At 33.1% G+C, this 27,834-nt stretch overlaps 1 protein-coding gene across 10 annotated transcripts in view; it reads right to left on the bottom strand.

The window, feature by feature from the left end:
- NBEA (neurobeachin) overlaps positions 1-27,834 on the bottom strand; it is a 375,860-nt gene that overhangs the window by 295,003 nt on the left and 53,023 nt on the right. For all 10 annotated transcript variants that reach the window (XM_039327273.1, XM_039327274.1, XM_039327265.1 and 7 more), the window contains exons 11-22: positions 21,969-22,077; positions 18,214-18,366; positions 17,315-17,483; positions 16,714-16,793; positions 14,331-14,393; positions 13,303-13,400; positions 11,941-12,033; positions 11,061-11,169; positions 10,079-10,160; positions 8,283-8,406; positions 7,291-7,483; positions 6,069-7,085 (exon numbers count right to left, since the gene is read on the bottom strand). In XM_039327273.1, the coding sequence (XP_039183207.1) occupies positions 6,069-7,085; positions 7,291-7,483; positions 8,283-8,406; positions 10,079-10,160; positions 11,061-11,169; positions 11,941-12,033; positions 13,303-13,400; positions 14,331-14,393; positions 16,714-16,793; positions 17,315-17,483; positions 18,214-18,366; positions 21,969-22,077 (2,290 nt within the window). The remainder of the gene's footprint in view (positions 1-6,068; positions 7,086-7,290; positions 7,484-8,282; positions 8,407-10,078; positions 10,161-11,060; positions 11,170-11,940; positions 12,034-13,302; positions 13,401-14,330; positions 14,394-16,713; positions 16,794-17,314; positions 17,484-18,213; positions 18,367-21,968; positions 22,078-27,834) is intronic.

Consider the following 27,834-nt stretch of genomic DNA (forward strand, 5'->3'; position numbering starts at 1 on the left):
ATTTTTAGTTTGCTTAGTTTAGTTAGTTTTAATTACAAAAGAACAACATATCAATTTTTTATTTACAATCAATTTGTTCATAGTCTACTATTTCCATAAGTTATTTTCATCTTTTTCATTCTTATTTTATTTTCCTGATTTATTCCTATTTAAGGGATGGCAATGTAAGATAACATAATCAGTAGAATAACTGATTCTCTGACACTCAAGACACTTCTATTTTTGCTGACCAAAATACAGGACTAAACTACTATAGATAATTTTCACTTACCAAGCCACAGTAAGGACCAGCAACTCTGTCACTATGAGGTGTGGTCATTAAGCATGATGTCATGTGTCTGACTAATGAAACACTTCAAAGAATTTTCAGGCATTGTTTAACCTAAAAAGCCTTTATTAGTGTGACTGAGTGTCAGCACGGCATGGAGGATGCCAAGATCTGAATTTCCCTTCCTTTGCACATAACATTCCAGGCATTTCCCCTCCCCTATTTTGGGGTCATGATTCACATCTTCCAATTAACCTGGAGGGCAAAGATTCACTTCCATTCCCTTCCGCACGCTTTTCCTTCCTTCTCTCAGTCTCATCTGAATTAACTCTAAAAATTACCAGACAGTTCTGCATATTTTGTCAAAGCAAGAATATTCAATATTAGCAGCATTGACATCCGGCCCCCCTTACAAAAAGGACAGGTCCTATATGTGAATAAAAGCATAGGTCAGGGATTATTTCTTGGTTTGTTGGAGTGTTTTGCATGAAAGCTGAGTCTGTCAGCTTTTACCTCACTGGATTTCACCCAGGTGGCTTCAGACAACGGGTATTCCTTCCATTGTACTAGGTACTGCAATTTCCATTTAAAAATTCAAAGAAGAGTCAAGAATATGTTTCACTTCATAGTGCGTCTATCCCGCAACTATGAGGGGCCCAGGTTCCTTCTTAGGGGAGGTCTTAAAGTGGAGCCCCAATAAGGTTTCAACAAGTTGCAATGGAAGACTGGGTGAATTCTCCCTAAAAGTCTAGGGAGTTTTAGTTCTATAGTGACCAGATTGATGATCCTTACTATGGGGAAAGGCCCCAAGAATTTTGGTCCCAATTTCTTGCTGAGCAATTTGAAGCGTAAATATTTAGTTGACAGATAAACCTTTTCCCCAACTTGGAATGTTCTTCGGGGAGCCCTCTTTTTATCAGCCTGCTTTTTATAGGTTTCAAAAGTCTTTTTCAAAGCAGTCTTTGTGTTTCTCCAAACTTCTTCCCACCTCCTCACCCATTGGTCAAGTGTCTGGGAAGCGGAGGGCACCTGAAGGTATTCAAGTATTGGGCTGAACTTTTCCTGTGGCTACTCTGAAAGGCGTGTAGCCGGTGCTGCTGTGCACAAAATTATTGTACGCCACCTCCGCAAAAGGGAGGAGGTCAGTCCAGTTTGTCTGTTGGTAGGAAACATAGCATCTAAGATATTGCTCCACCATTTTGTTAGCAGATTCTGCAGTCCCATTGGTGGCAGGGTGAAAAGCAGATGATAAGCCTTGAAATGATCCAATTAATTTAAGAAAACTCTTCCAAAACTTCACTGTGAACTGCACCCCCTGTCCGAAATTATTCACTTAGGGGCACCATGCATGTTCCTGAAACATATCTATCTTGTGGTCCTGTCTATACATTAAAGCGTTAAAAGTAAATCTTGCAATAAGCGGGAAATTATCATTAGCAGGACAAAAAGCTACTTTAAAATCAGTTCAACTGCTGGGCAATTTATATGAAAATACCATTAGCAGAGTCTTCAGAAATAGACAGCATACAAATAAAGTAAGTAAATTGTGGGGGACAAACAATATTCTACCCTTTACTTATGATTCTGCAATATGTATTAAAGCAGAAGAACTGAATCACCCTGATGTCCCTGAAAGGGATGGAGACATATAAAATAGTGTGTTGCACTTTTTCTGATACATGAGTACAACAGACACTGTTTATGGTTGAGGGTAGTAGTATTAGTAGAAGAGGGAGGACTTGGTGCCTTTGTAGGAATGTAGAATTTGGAAGGGTCAGACCACAGCAACAGCATTCCACAGTATTATAAAGTGTTACATTTACAGCTATAAAGATAGAATTTACATTGCTTTATTTATCATTCCTATATAATATTCTATGGACATGTAATACCAACCTCGATTAGGTCAGGGATCTTTTTCATTCTGGGGGCCAAAAGCCCAGTGATCAGTAAAGCTGCACATGTCAATAAAAGATACTTTGTTGTATTTATTTCTACTCTTGATTGTTTAAAGTGGGGATTTTCACAACAAACAAATATTAATCATGCTGTGCCCCTTCTCCCCAAGGAAGTTACTGCTCCCTCTGAATTGCCAAACATTGAGCTGTTTGTTTAAATTTGAAAGGTCAAATTAAAGGCCAGTTTAGCCAAACTCCATTGTTTACTATAAATCTTTGTCCTTAAAAATCACAGGGTCTACCATATTAAAATGCCAGCAAAGGGAATTATTTATGGGGCCTAGCAAAACAGAGAAATCTGATCTTTTCCATATTGCTTTTTTGGCTACTTTTTGGGCTGTTGTTTATTTATTGTTACTTTTATTTTAATCCTTGACTGTTAATACATGAATATTTTTAAAGACTTTTTTTCATATACAATAATCCTCCTGTTTCCCCCACAACAACAACCCTGTGGTCTGAGATAGAGTGAATGGCCCAAAAACATCCATCCAGTTTTTCATGCCTGAGTCGGGACTGGAAGTCACAGTCTCTTGGTTTCTAGGCCACCTCCTTAACCACTATACCAAACTTGCTCTCTTTTTACATACAACAGATCTTTAATTTCCAGAGTTTACTGAACTCAAATAACCACTTCACTTAATGTAGAGGGAAATCAGTAATAACATTGATATTGATATAGAATTTCAATTGTCAAACAAAATGCAGCATTTATCACCATACAGTACTTTATTTTCTTGTAATGTTGTACCACATATTATGATCAATGTATTGCAGATGTAGACTGATGCTGAGAAAATACAGCTTGTTTAATATAAGCTGCTTAGCTCATGTCACATATTTCTGATCAAAGTTCATTTTTAGTCACTGCATTAGCCTTTTAAAGGGTAGTGAATCACATGATGTTTTTATAGGCAAGTACATGTCAGTATGCTTTTTCTGCTGAACAGCACTAAACTATCTACAGATCTTCAAATTTATGAATGGCAGATTCCTTTTGTTCAGATCTCTGTTTACAATACATTATTTTTTAATAAAATGGGAGTAAGGAACTTCAATAAATTCTACTATGCTGACAACATTACTTTGCTAGCTGAAAAAAGTAAAATCATTTGCAGGCTCTAGTAATGAAAGTCAAAGAGCTACTGGGAAAATAAAGAACAAAAAGTAAATATAGATAAACTAATGACAATAAATACAGAAATCAGCCTTAGAATTGATAAGGAATATATTGAAATGGTGGATCGCTTCTGCCTTTTAAGATTGGATACCATGATAGAAGTAGATCAGAACAAATTCAGAATTTTCACTTGAGGCACAAATATGATAATTTGACCAGAGACCTGGCTCTCTTGAGAAGCCCATCATTCTTGCAAAGTTAAAAGGAATGAAAAGAAAGACATTACCAGCAACCAGGTGGATGGACTGAATTATAATGATAACAGTAGCATTGTTAGAAGATCTGAAGGATCAGATTAAGACAGACTGTTTTGGAAAAAAAATGTTCTTATGTGATCGCTAAGAGTGGACACAAGTTGATGGCAAATAATCTATCCATTTAAAAAGTATGACAGAAAACAATACAAAGAAATCTCTATTGCATGTGCAAAATTCTGGGACTTTAAATTAGTGGTTTTGATTCATTGGATAGAAACTGGGAAAAAACTGATATTGGGTCCCTTTTTTATCCGCATTCCTGTTCTGGGCAATGCTGCTTAGACAACCATTAATTATCCCATGCATCAGTTACTAAAAAACAGTGTCCCATTGGCCGCAGATTTCTACCCTATTATTTAGATTGCACTCTATAAATTATGTCTTTATGCCAATCCCCAAAGCTCCAAGATGTGTGAGAAGACAGTGTGTTGTGATAAAAAACAAGATAAGGACTGATAAATTCCAGATTCAAATCCATCCTCAGCCATAAAAGTTTCACTGAATCACTTTATGCCCATTCTACCTCATAGAATTTTTGTTCTGGAGAGAAGATAGATGGTGAAATGCTAAGGGTGCTCTTAAACATCAAGAAAAAGGGAGAGATAATGAATCAATAAACTATATATAGGAACACTCCAGTCAAGTAGAACAGCGTTACAAAATTCTCTGCATTTCAGGCAAAGTTAAGATCCCAAAGGAACATAAGATAAAAATATTCTTCAGTTAAAATGGAAGACTGAACAGGGAAAACCTTTGTGTAAAAGGGCCCAAATGAAGTGCCGATAAGAAATCACAGATGCTCATCTTATATATCACATGCAATATCAATAAAATATTTTGGTAATTACAACGTTGATTTGCTGCAAATACAAGTGTGGGGACTGTAAATTTCATTAAGATTTATCCACCTGTTCCTCCAAAATTTCTTTGTTACATAGAAAAGAAGCATGAGCCACAATCATTTGAGAGCGAACATAAGCCACCCAAACCTTTTTGAACTTACCCATATGGCTAGTAGATAGAGGGATAAATAAACATTTATATTTTATACATGAATCATCTGCATTTTATTTCTCATGCAGTATATTTACAATGTGCCAAACTGACAATTAATATTCTGAAGCAGTTAAATGTTTTCTTAACATTTTGTTTTTCTAAATTTCCATATTCTATGTAATGTCATTATCAATTAAATTTGAAAACCAAGGTTTTTGTTCAGTTCAGAAAAAAACGGTTTTAATTATTATACTTTTACAATGAAGCTTTTACACAGAGGGAGTTTTTCTTTTCATTTGAAATTTGGGGGAGGGGTCATATTAGTTTATCTGTTGCAATAATAGCCAAGCAATTTACACAGAATATCATAGCAAATAATTTGAAAAAAAATGTCTAGATAAATGATTTAAATATATACACTGTTTTAGGTACTATGCAATACTTAAGATTAATAGAAACTAACAGATATGCAAAATTCTATATTTAGAAAAGACAAAATCTCAATTGGAGACCTTTTAAATTATAAATGGATAAATTATATAATCAGCTGTGGTTTCCCAGTCTTATCCAACTATCTCTCGAAAACAAGTTTAAAAGTTCATTAAAAAATGGATATTGAAGTTCAGAGAGATATAGCCACCCTAAATAAGTCTGGCATAATGAAATGGATGAGGCACTATAAATGTACCTGCCAAATTGCTAAATATTTAAACATATAAATGCCCAAACCTTAGGGGAGCAGTTATTCAAGCAATATTTGAGCAGCAGGACAGAATGGATACGGAACATTTAACCAAATCCTTATGATGGACATACTTTTATTAGCAGAGCCCCAGAGATAGAGGATATAACACATATATTACCTGAGTGTCAATTATATAAAGAGAGAGATCAGTGTCATGGACCACCATTAGATCAGGGGTCTTCAAACTTGGCCCTTTTATGACTTGAGGACTTCAACTCCCAGAATTCCTCAACTAGGCATGCTGGCTGAGGAATTCTGGGAGTTGAAGTCCACAAGTCATAAAAGGGCCAGGTTTGAAGACCTTTGCATTAGATGGATAGCCTATTGTCATCCTTATATTATATTGTTTTAATGTACAGTATATGTCATTTCATGTGTGGTCAGAATCCCAAATTTATATATAATATGTCCTTTAATTGAACAAAACAATACATATGTGGATTTGATTGGAATAAATTATAAAAGTGTTACACAACTATGATTTGCATTTTCTTTTACTCATGTCTTTTACTGTACTTTTGTACCATATGGTCTTATTACTATTATTCTGTATTTTATATTTTGTATTCTGGTATTTTGTATTCTAGTGGCTAATCAATAAAGTATTATTATATATGTTTAACAATATAATACCTTTTATACAATTATGTGTTAAAAAACTTACTTGGGTTGTAGTTGTTGTCTGTATTTTTCTTATTTCCTTCCCTACTTCTTTTCCATCATCAGACCTTTCTGTATCGGATACGATACTCCCTCCGTCTACATTTGATACAGTTTTCCCAGAAGACTCAGTTTCAAGAGTTGTAGCTGCCATTTCAGTATATTCTAATCCTTTAGAAGATGAAGCCAAGTCCCTTTCAGATAGTGAATCAATTGTATCAACAGAAGTATGAATTTTAAATTCTTTGTCTTCTATTATGCTTGAACCACATGCTATATCAGTACTGCTAGACATATGAGAAAGAAGCCCAAGGTCATTATTCACACCAAGATGAATTTGAGTCTCTTGAATATTGGCAATAGTGATGTGATTGCTAGACAATTCAGGAAGCAGCTTCTCTTCTTGGCTAGATATTTTATCAAAGAGAAATGAGGTGCTATTATGAGGAGGTTCATCTTTATCATCAGCTAGTGTAATTAAGGGACCATTGTCCTTCTCTTCACTTTTCTTAATAATGCCAACACTCCCATGAACGTTGTTCTGAAGTTTTTCAACTGCAGCACTATATACATTATCTAATAAAGATTCTACTTCCACAAGGGTACCATTTTCTCTGGTTACCAAAGTCTCTGGTGACAGATCCATATCATCCAGCTTTACTTCTGTGGCTTCCACCTTTTCTGCTTTTATATCAACTAACAGATCATGAACCTCTACATGCACACCACTCCCTGGTCTATCGGCATTTCCGAGCACATCACCACATACTTTTGTTGCAATGAGTAAATCTCTGGTATCTGTGCTGACTGGGTAGTCTGTTTCGCTTTCTGGACTTTGGCTTTGTGAAAGATCTTCAATTTCACGAATCTCCATAGCACCTTTTGCTCCAGTGGTCTGAGATGAAAGGCCTGAGATAGTGCTTACGTTCCCTTTTTTCCCCTTCTTGATATTCTCCTCTTCCTGTCTCTGGTATTCTTCATACATTTTTGCTAGGTACTCCTTATGAGCTTCATAGGTAACCTTAATGCAAGCAAATTATAAAGTCAGAAAAAAATAGTAATGCTAATTCAATGTAAGAAAAAAGTAAAACAGTAATTTAGCTAAATTAATAATGTAACTGAAAAATAATTCAGAAACAATTATAACGTGCCATTTTGCACGGTGACCACAAGATGGTACTACAATTTATCTATGACATAATATTAACTAAATGTGGGACTCTTACCTTGGAATGGGCTATGGAAAGTGTATCAACCCAGACCCTCCATCCTCCCCATTCATATTTTATTGCATGATATAAAAGAATACGAAAGATGTTATACACCATCTCAGTAATTTTCTGTTCTTCAGAGTTCTTAGGATTAATATATCCCAAAGAAAACATCCAATCTTGCCATACTGAACACTGAAGTAAGCACCTAAAATAAAATAGTCACAATAAGATTCCATGGCACTTGAACTTTTTAATTATACATACAGATAAGAAAAACAGAAAAACAGAGGCTTCCATTCTAAATGTTAATTTTTTAAAAAGTGGTTTTAATAAACCTGATTTGTAATAATAAGTAAACAATATATATTCATTACACCTTCAGAAATAAAGAAAACAATGTTTCAAATTGTAAGTGTTAAAATTATAACCTCCAGTAATGGCATCAGGATTCAGAATACTGACTGAAAAGAGACATCATCAAACGTAACAGCAAGTAGGTAGGCTATGTATTTTTGACTTTATTTTTCACATCAAGAAAACAGGAAATGAGACATTAAGAAAAATTATTCAGGAATCGATTAAAAAAGTGTGAGGAAGCACTATTTAGTATAAATCTTTGCCCAAATTGGCAATACTGAAATATAGATATAATATCCTGAGAAGTGATATCTCTCAAATGGTAATCAAAAATATATATTTTATGAGTCTTAAAAATCAAACACATCTAGATGATGAAAAGTTTAGGGAGGCAGCTATAGGCACTGGCACCAAAAGCACTACACATATACATCCTGTATGAAGCATGAAGGAAACCCCAGGCATCCTTGTGAAGGGAAATCCTGACTACTTTATCTTGTGATGCAAAACAGAAACAAAAAGATGTAAATTATTTCTCTCCTAATATGTATATGAATATGTGAAGATAATTGCACAAAACCTTTCCTTATTTTGTAGTGTTTGCATAAGAAGGGCTGAATTACTGAATGAGATGATTCTTTACATACCTTCTATTTTCACGGCTATTACTGAAAAGTTTGATCATATCTGATAAAAATAAACGCCGAACCTCCATGAGTTCTGCACTTGGTGCAGAATTCTTTAACAACGTTGCCACCACTTTCAGGATCACTTTAAAAAAGCAAATATATAAGATGCTTACACTTATTTTAATCATTGAAATATTGCAAACATGGCGTTATCTATTATAATTGTATTAACAATGATTTTTAAAATTTAAAAAACAGACCTTCTTTAAAGGAACAGAGTAGAAAAAGCTAACGTATATCAAGTATAATTTATTTTATTTCCAACTGACTTTGGGCAACAAACAATATCACAATAATTAAAACCAGAAAAACACAAAAATAGTTATAAATTATACACATAGGCAACTGAAAAATATTATAATAATTATACAAAAATTAGCAGTGCAACCAGGTAGCAGGGCCCCTAACATATTCAATACCTTATGCTTGGGCACATAGCCAGGTGAATCTTTAAAGGCTTATGAAAGGCTAACAGGGTCAGGCCATCCTGAGCTCCAAAGGAAGAATGTTCCAAAGGGAAGGGGCTACTGCCAAGAAGGCAACTTCCTGTTCCCCATCCAACATTCCTTGGCTGATGGGATCTGCAACATCTCCAATTAGCTAGACCAAACTGGATGGATAGAAACTATTAGGAGAAGATGGTCCCTTAGGTAACTTTGTCCAAAGCTATGTAGGAATTTCAATATGACAACCAGCACCTTGAACTGGACCTGGAAACACAATGGCAACCAATGTAGCTCCCAGAGTTGTGGTGTTATATGTGTTGTATAACTAGCATCATTAACTACCCATGCAGCTGTTTTTGCACTAGTTGATCTTTCTGAGTGTTGCAACCACATATAAAGCGTGTTGCAGTAATTCTAACAATCGGTAACAAGAGCACAAGTGACTGTATGCAAAGCCTCCCTAGTCCAGGAATGGGCACAAATAGCACACAAACCCTCCTAGCCATGGCTGCTACCTGCTCTTCAAGCAGGAGATGCGAACCCAAGTGGACTGCCCACTGGGACATCCAGTACCAAAGATGGAAGAACTTTGTTTCCAGGAGGACTAAATACTCAAAGCCACTCTATCTTGTTTGGATTGAGTCAGAACTATTGTGCTCCATCCAGATCCATATAAGTTCCAGACCCTTCTTTACTCTGACTTATATCAGTAATAGTTCAAAGTTCATAGAAATCTCTGCATCATGCATTGGTTTATCCTTTCCTACCATCTTTTGCCCACCTCTGAATAAAAGGCAAAGATATACAGTATCAGAATATATCAATAAAAAGAAGAAATTTCCTCCTGTCTATGTAATCTTGCTCTTTTTCTCTACTTTCTAAAACCTCTTGAAAAAGCTTACATGAAGTGAAGACATACAGAAAACAAAAATGAACAAAAGTGCACATCTTACAATATAGGAGCTTCCTGCTTTTGCCAAAATAATAAAAGTAGTGTTATAGTAACTCTGCTTCTTTTGTATCTAGGTTGTAATGTCAAACACACATAACAAAGAAGCAGGGCTTTCATTGTGACACTGCTATTTTGCTTTCTTTCTGTTCCACCTTGCCCCTTGCCCTCTCTCCACGAGAATGCCAGTGCAGTCTAGTGTCCATCTTACATTTCATCAACAGCAACTCTAGAACCAAAAAGTATTTTGTAGTATGACAGAACCTGTGCACTGCGAGTACTGAGGTATTCACCTGAGCTAGTAAAAAGTTTGAAATTTATTACAACCACCTCTCAAAATTAAAAAGATAAATTCTTACTTGGGTTTTGAATTTTCACAGTAGAATCTGGTTCTGGATGTGGTTTATGAACAACCTGTGTGCAGACTTGTTCTGTCAAGATCTATAACAGAAAAATTACTCTTGGGTTTTCCAACAACAATTATTGAAATAAATAGTCTTCAGTACCGTATGTCATCTACTGGTAGTCTTATTTGTTATGTCATATTTTAAGTAAACTTAAAATGCATTAATTATATTTCTAGTCCTTATTTTTGTCCCATTTTGTTTCTCCAATAAATGATACATGCATGCATAAATACATATTTTAACATATTTTCCTTTCAACTTATGCAATTCTTAACTTTTGATCATTATTTTAAATTATGCCTCATCTTTGTTAGCCTTGCAAAAAACAAGTTCTCTCAGGACATACATTTTAAAATGGATTCGACAACATAACCACATTTCAATAGTTTATACTCATTTAGCAGGTACAAACTGAATTGTTCCAGAATCAGCTCCTATTATGAATTTAAGAAAGACAGAAGTAGTGCAACCCTTCTGTTTTGGCCTTGGAAAAACCATTCTGGCTGTCCTAGAAATAGTCTGAAATATTAGAATAAGCTGCTTTAAATGTGTCCAAACTGGTCCAACCTAGCCAATCCTAAGGTTGATCCACTTCCACAACACTCAGAATGGCTCCAAAAACTGAGCTACCTATGTTGCTACTTTCAGAATCAAAATATTAAATGCCATGCTAATCATTATATTTATAAAACAAAACCACAGAATAATAAATAGATAAACTTAAGAAATATTCAGTTATTTAAATAATGTTAAACATTGAAAATAAGCATAGAGAAAAGGTTTTATTTGTGCCACAATATAATATTAATGTAAATTAATGATTAATAGAAATAAACAAATATTTTAATGGTTGTTAGCAGTAGATTGAATCTGCTAATTATTGAAATAATATTTTTACAAAGGGTACTTCAGTAAAAAGATTAATATAATATACCTCATACAGTGTGTTGTAAGTTGTAATCGTCAAAGTATTTGTATGTAACATCAACCTCTCTCCAAGAAGAGTAAACAGACTGTGTGTATGCATGATTTCAACTTTTCGCCTGCACGACAAAAGTATGGAATGTACTAAAATGTAAGATTTCCATAACAACAAAATGTAACAATTAATATTATGAAGAATCTTTCAATCTTGATACATGATACAGTATATTTTATGGATATATTTTTAACATATATATTGAAAAGATATATCCATTTTTTTCACAACTACACAAATTATTTATGAATATGACTATTCCACTACACAATTTTAGTACATACATTGTTAGATCAAAACTACTGAAATATTTTGAATCAAAAAAATTGTAATCACATCTTTAAAAAAAATGAAATGTAAGTAAGACTCATAAAATAATTAACTAATTTATTTTTATTTATTTATTAAATTGGTATGCTATCCATCTCATTGATACAGATATGTTTAGTGGCTTATGATATAATAAAAAAGTTAAAAAAGGTAATATAAAGCAATTAAGAGAATTAGATAGAAAGGTAAAAACTAAGAGGATGGGTATCATGGGGGGGGGGGAATCTCTCTACTAGGTTAACCTTAGTCAAATTACTAAGTAAAAAGAAATAAGTATTCTAGTTTGGACCAAGACATGATTTAATAATACCCATTGAAATCAATGGGACAAATTAGGCATAACATTCCACTGATTTCAATGAACACCTCAAAGTATGAACAAATGTAGCTCCAGTTTTCTGCAGTCTTTTCAATAAGCAAAAAAAAAGGAGGGGAAGACAATTATATAACTAAACAAGCAAGAAGGTTTGAAATAACATATTAGGAACTGCGGCACATTACTTACTTATGACCCAGATGTTTGAGAAAATATCCTAGCACCTTCAGAGCCTGAACCCAAATACTTTCACTTTTTGAAGCCAATAATTTATAAATTACCCTGAAGGAAAGAAACATAAGATAATTTAAGCAAAACTCCTTAAAAGAGTAAAACAAAATCAAGCTATTCTGCTTGTTTTGCTCATATTCAAAGTGCTGCTTTTGGAGCATTTATGCTTTAAATTTGTGGAATATCTGCATCTCTGTCTGATAATCCCAAATCATTAATATTTACATGAAATTACCAAGTGAAATGATTGGAAGCTATATTATTATCCAACTAATAATGAATGCAACTATTCCTCTTTTTATCTGAACCATATGACATAGTAGGCAAGTGCCTGGACACAGTAATACAGGCAATATGGAGCCTTTGGACACCAATATGACCAGCTGACTGTGTTCAGCAGGTCAGCGGTTCAAATCTCACCGGCTCAAGGTTGACTCAGCCTTCCATCCTTCCGGGGTAGGTAAAATGAGGACCCAGATTGTTGGGGGCAATGTAAATATATATATACATTGCTTACTGGTGTACACCGCTTAGAGAGTGCTTGCACTTAAAGCGGTATATAAGTCTCATAAATAAATAAATAAATAAATAAATAAGTTAACATAGAAGCCTGAACATTGCTTCAATGCATTACAAAGAGTGGCTGCGCTCAAAGTACGACAAAGTTTGAAATAGTTTTTGCAAACTGTTTTCAAAGTATATACAGTCACTGCTACGAAGTCATATTAGTTCCACAGACATACTGTATATAACTACCTGATCAGAAAAAAGAAGTATGACTGACCAAATTTATGACACAGAGATAACCTATAAGTGATAAGACAAACTCAGATAATCTCAAGTGGCAATTTTAAATAGATAATGAATTGATATTTTATGACTGACCATGACCAAGTATTCATTTTGTGGATAGGCAAACTTCTTTCCCATTAACAACTTCAAATATCTCTCAAGATTATAAATATGTCCGTTATTTAAATATTTGTTCTATTTCTATATCAGCAAGTGGTACAATGTTCAGTCTTGTCAAGACAAAGGTACTATAACAGACAATTGTCAAGATAACTGCAGATGACAGAATTCTTGTAAAAGTGGTTCATTATTGCCCAAACTGGAAGATGTGTTTTAGGGCAACCCTTCTCTAGATCCCAAATCTATACTGTTTAGTAAAGTAAGAGAGGTACTTAAATTTATAGAAGCTTGTATTAATGTGTGATACAAAAATTCCAGAGAGCATAACTTACATCCATGGAGAAACGCATTATTTCTACAAGCTTTATTTATGAGAGTTATGGAATTATTGTTTCTACTTAATCTTACCGTATTCCGTTTCTTTGATCAAAAGCAGGTATCATAGATGCTGGATGTTCAGACATTAAAGCCACTAGTAACTGAAGCACATCATGAATATTTTCATCCTATATAACACATTATAATGTTAGAGAAATATTCATTTTATGAACTTTTTAAATTCATATTTCATTATGTTTAAGGATTTATATTCAGACCCTCAGTTTGAAACATCCCAGAGTGGCGAACATAATAGATTGTAATTTATAATCTATCTATCTATCTATCTATCTATCTATCTATCTATCTATCTATCTATCTATCTATCTATCTATCTATCTATCTATCTACTTACCTACCTACCTACCTATCTACCTACCTACCTACCTACCTACCTATCTTACCTGGAAAACTAATATAGCCCAGGTGGCCAGAAAGGCCCAACAGAGACTTCACTTTCTCAGGGTTTTGCAGAAGAACAGGATAGAACGACGATTCATGACCTGTCTACTATTGAAAACGTTCTCACATATTGTATTGTGGTTTGGTATGCTGGCCTGACAGCCGCGGACAGGAAGGTATTGCAGAGGGTGATGAGAACGGCACAAGACATCGTGGGCTGTTCCCTGACTCCACTGGATGACATCGCCAGGGCCCGTTGCCTTGGCAGAGTGAGGAAAATTCTCAGGGATGACCCACACCCTGGTTGGTACCTTTTTACTCTCCTACCATCGGGTAGGAGATACAGAAACATAGCCAGCCGTACCAACAGGCTGAAGAACAGCTTTTATCCATGTGCTGTCAGGCTTCTGAATGGGACATAACTTTATGCATGACAGACTCATGAGGCCGGCGTGATGTGTAATTAGTTCACAGGGTGAAATAAGTTGGGGGGTTTGTGGTAAGGGGGGGCACAGAGGGAGGCTCAGCCAATTTCACTGTATACATGTTATACTTTGATAATAAAGGGTTTATTATCTATCTATCTATCTATCTATCTATCTATCTATCTATCTATCTATCTATCTATCTATCTATCTCATATATTACCAGCTTACCTCATGCATAGTTAGTAAGTAATTCAGTATACTTTGTAGTTCATCTTCTTTTACTCCTCGATCCTATAGAAATTGATTCAATAAACCATTAAATCAATTTTACATTTTGTTTACATTTTAACAACTTAATTGTCATATTATAAACATTAAAATGAAAAGTTTTTATACCAGTGAATTAGTGAAATGTCTGAGCCATTTCCAAATACAGGTAGTCCTTGACTTATCACAATTGGGACTGAACTTCATCAGTAAGCAATAAGATCATTAAGCAAGTCATCCCATGACCAGACCCAATTTTACAATAATTTTTACCATTGTTGTTAGGCAAATCACTTAATGGTTAAGTGAATCACACTGTCAATAAGTGAATCTGGCTTCCCCAGTTGACTGACAAAGCTGGCTGAGAAAGTTGCAAATCATAATCACTTAACTGCAAGATAATGCAACTGTTGTAAATGCAAGATGGTTGTCAAATGCCTGAATTACGATCACTGACTACTGATTTTAAGAATGTGAACTCCAAAAATAGAATTAAAATGAATAAACAACTTGAATAAAAACATCAGACCCTAAGATGTACAACTCCTGTTTGATAGCAGAATGAAGCTTCCATATCTTTAATAAAAATTAGAGGCACGAGTTTTATATATTTGCTTTCCTTGCAATCAAATAATTTGATGTAGGTTCTGAAGAAATTAAAAATTAACTAAACTGCATTCTTCTGTTTTCTTCTCAGATTCTTTGTAATTATGATATGTTTTCAGACAAATTGTGTTTTTGAAGCCAAATCACTTGTTAAAGGTTTTGGGGGCATATGAAAATGTTGTTCTATAAAGCAATTAACTTTATAGTGTTATTTTGCCCACAGTCAATAGTTTGCTTCATTTTTAAGAGTATGAAATTACGCCTACAAATTACATAATGTAAAACTATGTAACTGTTAAAGTTACATATTACAAAGGGCAGGGCCATTTCACTGTATGACTGCTTCAAATCACTTTATGTGAATTTCAGTAGATTGGACATTTCACCAAAGCAAAACATATATTCAGCTAAACTATGATATGCTTATCAGGAAAGAAATATTTAAGATTTTGGAATGACTTTCACAACCCCAGATTTGAATATTGTTGAAAATTACAATTTCATCTCAAATATGCAGTGCATGCAATGAATCCTAAAAAGATTTATGTAGCTAGAAGACTTCTGCAAAGAAAATTATGGGAGGAAAGTCCAAAAGAAATAACACAAAGATTCTTAGCTGGTTACAGGAAATGTTTATTTCTTCCAAAGGAAGTGTCACAAAATATTGACTAGAAGGATGTCTAAACTTTTGTATATGCTGCATTTACTACTTTTCCTGTTTTGAATCTGAAAATAATCCAACATAAATAGTAAATATGTGCTCAAATTTATACAAATAAGTCACTTTGTATTACATAGGACTATGTAATTTATGTTCACTTAGAAATTGATGGAAAGATACAATTTGACTTTAATGACTAAACTTTGACATACAGATACAGCTAAAGTTCAATAATAGTATCCAATACAGCAGAATTAACTTTATATAGTTTCAAAAACATAACACAAACTTCATACTAATGAATATGATAATCTTTATTTGATGAAGATGGCTTGAAAATCGAGAAAGCCTGTCTCTTATCAATTTTTTCCACATTTTCTTAAAAATCATAGGGGAGTTCCAAACTTAGCAGCTGCACAGATATGCATAGTCAGAATGCCAAAGGATTGATAATCTAGAATTGAAAAGCATACTATTCAAGATTTAGAATCAATAATAGAATTAGTTGGGTTGTAGAGATATAGTATTTTAAAAGTATCCTCTAAAAATGTGCAATGCCCTGAAGAATGATTCCAAATGGTAGCATAATAAAACACAAATGGAGCAAGAGGCAAAGGAAAAATATAGAGAAAGGGGAATACAAAGCATCTTCAAAAAAAAAAAAAAAGAAATATTAGTATATAAAAGCAAAAATCAAAATTAAGTTCATTAAGACAAGACAAAAACTTAACAGGAGAGACAGAAAAGTTCTAAATAGAATAATGAATAACTCAAAAGAAAAAAGATCAAGTTTAGATTAAGTTTCACTCTCTCAGAAAAAAGAAGCAGCAAATGCTCCCATGTGCCAGCTGCTGTGGCAGGTCAAGAATACCTAAATGAGAAAAACAAGCTCTCATTTGAGCATGGACCCTACAATGCATGCAGTTCACACCAATAATTGTTCAGTTTTAGATTCCTGAACAGGGATCAAAGAACAAATTCACATCTGTGATTTATAGGCACCACAAAGAACAACCTGAATCTGATTCCCTCTTTTCAGTACTGGCAGTGCCCATTAATCTTTAAATCTAAAGTTACCTTCAAAATAAGTTGCTTCAAAAATAGAAGCATGAATGCTCGCAGAGATATGATTTCCTTCTGTGATGGCCGAGGTCCTTCTGAAATAAATGAAAAAGAGTTGCACAGTTTAAGCTTAGCCAACACAAAAATAAATACATACATACATACATACATACATACATAAATATTTTACTAGTTATGCATTGCAGAAAATCCTACATGCAGATAACTTTCTAATTTTAAATCAAGCTAACACTGTATTTGTTTGCCTATTACAGGTTCAATTATTATTTTAAAGCATGAATCTTTCCTTACTTGTTTCATCTTATTTTTCTATTACAGAGGACTCTAAATTAAATTGTAGAGAACTATCTGTTAGAAAAAGCATATGTGTGTAGTAGAACAAGATCCTGGTCTATTAGAAGAAAACCAATTGAATTCAACAAAATTTACTATCAGATAGCAACTTTTTTTGTTCAAAATGGTCCACAAATAATTTAAAGTACGATATCAGCTTGAAATAGACTTGTTATATGACAATGACACATATATTCTGAATTGTGAACATGCATTTTATAAGCATTCATATGAAAATAATACACTTTTCTCTTATACTTACCCAAACCTTTAGGAGTAATTCCACTGCTATCTGCAGGATTAACCACCCAGTAGTAATATTTTAGTGTGTGCATTAGCTGTAATACTGTTCCTACTCTACGTATTGTATTGTAGATAGTAGCAGTACCAATGAATTCAGCAGACAAGTAGGTATATAGTGATAATTGCACCTAAAGAACAACATGAAAACATGATATTAATTTATCCAAGTTTTAATTAGATTTGATGATAGATAAGTAAATAATCAAGGTAAACAAAACAACAAAAGATTATTAATATCCATGACATAAACATGGTAGCCCAGTATTAAATAATAAAATGATTTTTTTTAATTTTAAAAAGTGAGAAATGATGGAAAGTGCTATACAAAAACTGAGAACAAAATATATGAATGCAATAATGTATTTGGAGAACATTTTATCTAGAAAACATTGTTACCAGACATTTTAATAAACAAGTATATTTACTGTCACATGAAGTTGAGTGAGGCCAACCTTATATTATCAAGAGAGATTCCACATAAAAGGCAAACAAGAATACTTCTAATAATAGAAGGAACCTCAAACTAAGATGCTCCAACTAACCTAAACACTTGAGTTAGGTGGGGTAGGAAAAATAGTCTAGTTTTTACATTTTCAAGTTTATTTTCTGATTGTAACTTCCAAACAATTTAACTTTTGCCAGCATGAATAATAAGAAACTTCCACATTCCTCACCTTTATTAATAATTCATTCATTAAATATATACCCTTCTACTACTTGTACTGTAATTACTGTATTAATAAACAGTTAATTATAAAACAAGAAAAAATACGATGCAAATAAAGCATTAAAATACATTATTTTTTATTAATTTAAAAATACAAATAATACTGTACTAAAAATGTGTGGTTCACTGACCTTTGCAGGAGTATGAATCCAAATAGCAGGATTAAAAAGGATATGGTCACATAATTGCTTTAGTAGAGGTGCTCCATGGGAGAGCCCATCAAGGTATTTTGCAAAAGACAGAAACTGTTCCAGCACAGCTCTCGTTATATGAACTCTGGATGACTGGGAAAAAAATAATGTTACATATCGTATCAGTAGATATTCAAATTTGAATATTATGTTCAACAGAAAAAAAAAACTGAGAAAAGATTGTTTTTATGAAACAGTTGCTGTATAGCTGATAAATCAACTGCTGGATATGTATAAACTGAAATATAGTTATAACTATTAAATAAATTAGGGGAAATATTCAGAACAATTCTTTCAACGTGTCAATAATAGCCGTATGATAGGGAAGGAGGGAATAGGCAGGTCTTAGAATGAAGCCTTCCATAGGGATGCACTAAGAAAATCTTTGTGGATTTTTTTTTCTCTGTAGACCGTGATCTGATCTGGTTCATTCTTAAGTTTGATCTATTTTTTTGTGGCTTCTCTGCCTACACATAAAATTTATTCCTGGTTTGCTCAATTCTGGGGAAGTTATCTAAGATGAATAGAGACAAAGACATAGGAGATTCCTAATTCTCCTTTGCATAATTTCTCTAAGATTGGAAAGAATAATTATAGCTATTGCCTAATTTTAAAGTCTTTAATTTACAACCACATTTGGAACCAGAATTTTAGTCATAAGTCAAGGCACCCACATGACCAGACCTGATTTTTTTTACTGTTTGTATGGAATTTCTTAAGCAAACCACAGTTATTAAGCAAATCCCAAAGGGGCACTTTTGCTGGGGGAAAAATGGCTAAGGTTAGAAACTGCAGAATTGTGAGTTCTAGCCCTGACTTAGACATGAAAACCAGCTGGGTAGCTTTGGACCAGTCACTGTATATAGCCAAACCTATCCCACAGGCTTATGTTGTAGGAAAATAGGAGGAAGAAGAAGAATTAGGTATGTTCACCATCTTGAGTTATTTATAAAAATAATTAAAGCAGGATATAAATAAACAAACAAACAAAAGCCATAACCTGGTAAAAAAAATGTCACAAATAGCAGTTACATAAATGAGATCTCTTTACCAAGCGTCCAAAATGTGGTCATGTGACCACAGGGGAGCCTGATATTTTACAGCAGGGGTCCCCAACCTCTGGGCTGCGGCCCATTCAAAACCAGGCTGCAGAAGGGATGGGCGAGCGTGTGCGCACAGCTTCATTTGCGCAAGTGGAGGGCTTACCCATCCCCTCTACCCCCTATTGGCCGGCAAAGCTGGAAAGGTTGAGGATCACTGTTTTATTTACAAAGTCATTATATGAACAATGATAATAAGTCAAGGACTATCTGTACTGCCTCATTTATTGCCAGTTTAGTTTATGTATTCTACATATTTAATCACACGGGGGGGGGGGGGAACCCAACAGTCAAATACTGGAGCCCAGAAAACAGTACTGAACAAAAATATTATTTAAATATTTGTAAATATCATAATAAAAAATGGAAAATCTTAAATCAACTTTCCCTAATTTACTCATAGCCTGATGCGTCTACAAAATATCAAATACTGAATAAGATTAAATAAATAAAACTGGAGTAGAGTTACTGTTCTGAGATAGCATTAATCTGAAATAATAAAAAATCTTACACATATACACACAGTGAATTCAGAAAGTATTCAGTCCCCCTTCAATTTCGTAAATTTTGTTGTTGCAGCCTGATTTTACAATTGTTGAAATTCATTTTTTTCTCATTAATCTATACTCAGTACCCAATAATGACAAAGTGAAAACAGAATTTTAGAAATGTCTATAAATTTCAAGATCATGTGAAATGTTAATACCACTTTACAATGCTTTGATAAGGCCACACTTGGAATAGTGCATCCAGTTGTGGTCATCACAATATAAAAAAGATGATGAGACTCTAGAAAGAGTACAGAGAAGAGCAACAAAGATGATTAGGGGACTGGAGGCTAAAACATATAAAGAATGGTTGCTGGAATTGGGTATGTCCAGTTTAATGAGGAGAATGATGATGGGGGACATGATAGCAGTATTCCAATATCTGAGGGGTTGCCACAAAGAAGAGAGAGTCAAGCTACTCTCCAAAGCACCTGAAGGCAAGACAAGAAGCAATGGATGGAAACTAATCAAAGAGAGAAGCTACCTAGAACTAAGGAGAAATTTCCTGACAGTTAGAACAATTAATCAGTGGAACAACCTGCCTCCAAAAGTTGTGAATACTCCAACACTGGAAGTTTTTAAGAAGAGAATGGACAACCATTTGTCTGAAATGTTATAGGGTTTCCAGCCTGAGCAGGAGGTTGGACTAGAAGACCTCCAAGGTCCCTTCCAACTCTATTATTATTATATTACTATATCAGTAGCCACAATATCAATGGAGTGATGGGGTAGGGGTTGAAGAAATAGTTGACAAGTTATAGATGTTATTGAAAGTGATTTATAAATGATAACCCAAGAGAGTGATCTGGATAATTTTTTTTGTACTGTATTTACAAGAGACTTGTTAAACTCTTGAAGAATTCTGTGTGACAGGACAAAGAAGAAATGAACAGAAATCAAATCCTATCTCAATATTTGTATGAACTAAATATTAAGATTTAAAAGTAAAAGGAAGGAATATAATGTTGGTTTATTTGATTATGATTAAAACAAGATACATTGTTACCTCTGAGAATCTTTAATGAACTTTTGGCTGATATCAGGGCTTACAAGATAATATTTGTTTATAGATAAGTGATGGGGTATGAGTTGAAGAGATATTTGTAACCTTAGAAGGGGTGAAGAGTTACAAAATGTCTTTATACTTTATCCTCTTTCAAGATTTGTTGTTGGTTACTTGGACAGCTTGGAACTTTTGTGTTATTTGAACAATTGGGTACTGGCTTCCCTGTTCTATACTGAAACCTTACACAAAATCATATTGATTTCTCCAAGCAAAACTTTTTTAAAAGTAATAAAATGCAAACATATAAGAAAAGTAGAATACAAAACTATAAGAAGTTTACCAGATAAGGCAAAGCCAAAATTTGTTATTTTGTATATTTACAAATGTAATCTAGTTATAAAATCATTCAAAGAAATTTCATAATCATAAAACAGAATATAAAATATTAAATCTGAGAACAAAATTATATTAGTTCTAAAATACATGTTTATATCCTATCAGAATAAGATATAAATATATAACTATATTTAAATAAAGAATAAAATCCCTTACTTCTTACAGCATCAAATTTCATAATTCTGCAAAGCAGTTATACAAAGCTTTTTCTTCAGTTTTTCTGGTTTTAGCATTATGAGAGTAAAGAAAGCTATCAGTTTTCTCCATGCTGCACACAAATTTTCATTTCCTTTATTTACTTTTTATTTATTCTCAAATAAATAAAATTAATGTTTACATCATCTTGATCTTGGTTGTCTTTTTCTATATAGTATGATTTTATCCTGTTTTGATAATATTCTTGTTAAGCAAGCATCAAACAAGTTTGAATACAACAAAATAAGATCATTTAATGTATCCGTTTTGTTTTCCTTCATTGCTAATGGGAAAGTATTTTGGATCTCTTGGAAGTTCAGTAGTTATGTTCCAGGGAGGGAAAATATTAATGCTAAGTAGCTTAATGTTCAAATAGCACAACTGTGAATTAAGTCAAATAAATAATATCAAAATATTCAGATATGCCTACAATATTACTTTTTTACTTACTTTTTCAAGAAGGTAACCAATCACTAGAAATCCTTTTCCACCCAGCATTTGTTCTTGCATGGCTACTGAGCTCTTAAGAAGCTCCACCAAGAAAGCCAAAAGTGTAGCACTGCACATAAAATATAGATACCAATTAGATATCAAATATTGTAGATTTGATATTATGTTTTTTAAACTTCATAATAATTGAGAACAAAAATAGTATATATCAAATGGTATATCAAGATTTAAGCTTATTAATTATAAATAATTAAAAGTCAGAATTGATAAATATATCACGTTTTAGGATATCAAAGCAAAGAGGTTTATAAATTTAACTCCCAAATCATTTCAAGATTATAAGCAGTGTTATTGATATATATGAATGTATATACGTAACACAAAATTATGTAGTTTTACAGCAGTAATTCTTGGATTAATTCTTTGTATAGTGAAGAGTCAACATAAGAATCAATGTACAATAAGTCATTCTGTCAAATCTACAATAACAAGCCAAGTACAATCCTTAAAATGATATGGAAGAAAGATTGTATGTAGATCTCCCATACAGAATCACCATCCAAGTTTTCTAAGATTTCACATTACTCAACGTATGGTTTGTGCTGCTTTTCCAATGCCAGATTGGGCTAAAAATGCCATCAATTCTACATCAATTCCAGCTCAGAAAGCACAGATGAAAATGGGTGTTAGTTTGCAAATCTTATGTTTATGTAATTTAGAACTCTAAATCGTATAGAAAACTGGAATTCAACAAGTCTAGTAAAATGTGAAGGAGACACATGCAACTTTCATGAGATCAAAAATGGCTCAGCTGTTAGATAAGAGAATATATCTCCATACATAGATAAGTGACAAACCAACTTGAAATATTAAAAGCCCTTGATTTAATGGCTTTTTAAAAATATATATAATATGGAGTGAAATTTGGGGAAAATAGTTATCTGAAAGCAATTTAACATTTGCTGGAATAAAAAGATATAAGAAACAATATGAAAACAACGTAACTGTAAAACATATCTACAATGAAGAAAGTAAGTATATATTTACATTGAAAAAATAAAGAAAATGCTTTATTTAGTAAAAATATTGATGAATCTGCCCTTCTAAATTAGGACCATGTCTCTTTCATCTGTCCTGAAGAGGAAAACCCAGCTTACCATGAATCATGTTGATCAACCTTTTACAGCCACAAGACAGCGTTGCTTACCCAGCTGCCACCTTGGTGTCTATACAAGAGGCCACTTGAGTATTATTAGAAAAGCAATCCCATACATGATTACTCAGAAGTCCATTAATTTCTAGTGGACATGGGATTGTAATCTACTTTTTTTCTTAAAAATTTCAGAAGATAAATATATGATATTGTTTTTAAAGTAATAAATAAGCATTTACCCTTATTTATCAGAATACTTGGGTGGGTGGGTTATAGATTATCTATAATTAAAACTACCTGTAATTAAAGTTATTTGAATAATTTATTTTTATAGCTTTAAGATTTTTTTTATGTCACCTTATATGTTGTTAGCCAAAGAACATTAGATATAATAAGTTAAATAAAGTAAAGGTTCTCTTGGAATGTTTTGAAGAATGAGTAAGTTTAATCATTCTCATTGTATGACTCAAATCTTCAAGCAAGCTATCTTTGGTTACCTAAAAAGGACACAGTGCACTCTAATTCTCTGTATTTTCAATTGAAAATAACAGCCCTAGGCTATGCATTGCACGTAACGATAATAAATGAGATTCACATATAATTTACATGCTCTAATATATTGACAGAAATAATTCAATATTTATAGTCAAATCCAATTCTCAGAGAGCTGCATGAACAAACAGTAAGTACAGACTTGATTGCGTTAAACAAATGTATGACTCATTGTAATTCTAAATTTTATACGTTATAATGAGGAACTATACCGAAAGTAAATTGTTTCACTGATGCAGTGAGTTAACTAGATAAACCGAAAAAGGGAAAAAATCTTCCCCCATCTTTAAAAAAAAGATAAATGTCAAATCTCTTTGACTTTTGGTAGTTTCAAGGATACCTTAAGATTGTTTTCTTGGCAACACTGCCTTATTCTGGATTGCATTGTTTTTAAATTTAAACATAGTGTTCTATAATAAGATGATTTAGAGATTTATTGCATATTGGAAAGGTGATTTTGCCACTAAACAGTTACATGTATTCCTGCCAACACCTCCTTTACTAGAAAGATCAGCTTTTTAGTTAATGCTGCTGGATACAAAATATCATTGCTTATATTTTTCTAGATCCACTCTTGCTGTTTTACTTTTTGTTTGTTTAAAAATTAATTAAGTAAAACTAGCACACATTCAGTGTCGTCACAGCACACTAAAAGCATAGATCACATACATATGTACAGCTGTTCTCAACCATCTCTAGCAAAGTCTTTCGCTTATATAAAACAGCATAATTAAACTAGTTTGTCTAATCAAATCTAAAATTAAACAAGATCAGGTATCCCTAAGTATACTCTTTTCAAATCACAGGAACTACAGAAAAAGTAATGTATTTATTTACTATACTTCTTCCACAGGAATGAGCCAAAATATATTTACAGTACCATAAACCATACAAAAACATAAAGGATTTAGACCAGTGGTTCTCAACCTTTTTAATGCCGCGACCCCCAACCGGCCGTAAGTCGAGGACTACTCAACTGGTGCAGCACCGTTTGCAGAATGGGACTTTTGGCGGGCTCAGCAGGGCAGAGACAGCCTGGACAATTCCTATTGGCTTTTGAAAGCCAATAGAATTAGACTCTATTCAAGAGAGTCTATTCTATTGGCTTTCAAAAGCCAATAGAATAAAAGGGAGTAGCACAGCTAAGGAAAAAGGGAAAAAATGGCGGACTGCGTTGTTTGGCGACCCCCGTGAAATGGTCGTTCGACTCCAAATGGGGTCCCGACCCACAGGTTGAGAACCACTGATTTAGACCTACTGAAAAAAGCTAATTTAATTTTCATAAAGTTAAATCATATATTCTAAACATAACTATTTTGGTATGACTCAATAACTAAAATAATTTCAACAACAATTTGTCAACCTGATTAATCGATTTACCTTTATTGTCATTACTAATTAGCCTAGAAATATATTATGAGTAGTGATTGACAGATCTGTGTTAGTGTTAGGACTCTTTCTCATTCTCTTTTTAAAGGTCACAATACACTTTATGCATAATAAAAATTACTGAAGAGAGATTAAACATCCTTGATATTCCTTTCTGCATTTTGTTCAACTCTTTCCTCCTTTGTCAACAATAAAGTCAAAATACAGCTCTGTACACATCTCATTGTCTTCTGAAATCCATCATAATAAAACAAATAGCTAGAGGTCTAAAACATTTTTAAAAAACACTTAATGAAATAGAATCCATTAATCTTCAAATTCTGTTTTAAATATTAATAGTCAGGACAAATTACTTACTTTACAACAATTTATGAAAAAAACCTTTTTCTCTGTACAGAAAATCAAACACAGTAGATACCCAAAAGACTGTTACATAAGAAGGAATTATAAAATCTCAATGCTTTTTATGGAAAAACATAATTAGGAACCTGGTTGAAATCATTTCTAAAATAATTCACCTCTCCATTCTATCAAATTAAAATACCAGAGGATGGCCATATAGGATAACATGTTCTGAAATTGACCAATGCAACTTTGATACAATTGGCCACTTTACTTGTAGCTTAAAACCAGCAGCTATGCTCCTATGCTCTTCTGACTTATACAACATGTTCTCATGTTTGATGTGCATACTGTTTGGTTATTTGTGCCAGCAGGAATGCTTTAATAAACCAGAAACTCCATGTATGGTTTGTTTAGCATTATGAGAGTGAATCTCCTTTTTTTTTAATTTTCCAAATACTTCCCCCCCCCAAAAAAAATCTGAAAATATAATCTACTGTTGGCATTGAATTCCTATCTTCATTATTTAAGATAGGATTTTTAAACAAAACAAACATTGGGCTGTTCATCCACACCCACTGGCATGAAAACCAAGAGAGCAAACTATCATTGTACAGCAATATACTTCCTATTGCATGTTGCAAATGCAGCCAATGTATTCCTATAAAGTTAGCTTTTAACAACAGAGGATATACCTTAAATATTTATTCTTACAGACTTCTCCACTTATCTTTCAAATAAAAAAAAATCACAAATGGATAATGAGTAAATGAATCATAGACACTTGAAGAGATCTAAGATCCCTTTCCTGAACATATAAAAAACTATTATCCCAAAATAAATGATCAAATATAATTCTGAATAACGTTTCTTCAATCAACCTTCTTCAATCATTGATCCCATATTTTGTAGCTATTTACAGCACTAAAAATACATCAGTTACATTTTGTATTTTTTTACTAAATACAGAATTACATTTCTGAATTACATTTTTGTGAATGATAGTTAACAAAAATTAAATATACTAATATAGTATGGTTCTTAACATCTTTGTAGTTTTTATCCAATGTTCTTATACCACAACATACGGTATAAGAATATACTTATACTGTACTCATTATTTTTTCTAGCTCAATGTTGACTGCCTGTCATACTGTAGAATTTTTATTGAGAAATCCAAATGCTTCCAGGAGAGGTTAGATCTTGATTTGTATGAATAGTATATCATAGTATGTCATTAATATGTGGGGGGGGTCCCTTTTTACATATACACATATGAGTGAAAGCTCTACTTTGCCAATATCTACCCTGAAATCTAGGACCAATATGTCAAAAAATGCCAATCCTATACAAAAATACATATATAAATAACTATTATTTATTTACATATATTTATATCCAACTCTTCAATTCTAAGAATTCTTAGTATAGCTTAATATTTGACATTGTGGTCAGCGGAAGAAAGTTAGTTTGCATTGAACATCAAATTTATTCCAGGATGTACTCCATGAAAATCTTTATTAAAAGTCATTATTGAATAGAGGGGAGTAACATTTATAAACAACTTACCAGGAACTAAACTGCATTGGACTGGTGCGGGATTCACATTAAACTTGCAAAATTCTGTGCATTGCCATAAAAATTTCTCTCCACTGTTGCCTATTTTCAACTCCCCTAGATATAAAGGCAAATATAAAGGATACTTCAGGCCATTCCTAGATCTCCACTATACCATGTCTCACCTAGTATACAATAGTATGTGTCCATAAGATAGTAATATATAAACAATACAATGGCCAATACTAATGAAGTTTATCTGTACAAGAAATTGATTGATCCAATTGCCCACCTATGATTGAATTTCCCAAGTTTTACGAGAAGTCTCAGAAAAACATGGTTCTTCTCTGTCCTCTCTATTAACCAACTTTATGCTTGAGAAGCAGAGAAAATCAGTAGGAGCAAAGACTGCCAATCAGAAGATTGTAATTTCCATCTAAAATTGGAAACTCTTAAAGCATATTCAGCGTTATCAAAAAATAAAAATAAACTTAGGTCACCGTTCTTTCCTGCCACCAGTTTTCATCCCCTCTAGCTACAGAAGCAAAGAGTGGGAAAGAAAACATGCCTGATATTTATCATTGGACCTAAATACTGAAATTAAACTCAGCAACAATGGAGATAAGGACTAGAATGTTTGTCATTTCCATTATAAATGAAACAAGTTTTGATAAAACACCATGCCTTAATTAAATCATCTGTACATCTATAATAACATTCTTAATAATGCTAGTCATAAGGAAATGAGGATAAAAATGAAACTTGCCAAAGTTTTCAACAGAAGACACTTAGAATTAACATATAAAAAATACATTGTCTGCTCACCATGCTTTGTTATTCTAAATAAATTGCTTTTCTGATATTTTCGACTCA

Source organism: Crotalus tigris, unplaced genomic scaffold (genome assembly GCF_016545835.1).
Source record: "Crotalus tigris isolate CLP2741 ecotype Arizona unplaced genomic scaffold, ASM1654583v1 scf7180000024359.8030256, whole genome shotgun sequence".
NCBI lineage: Eukaryota > Metazoa > Chordata > Lepidosauria > Squamata > Viperidae > Crotalus > Crotalus tigris.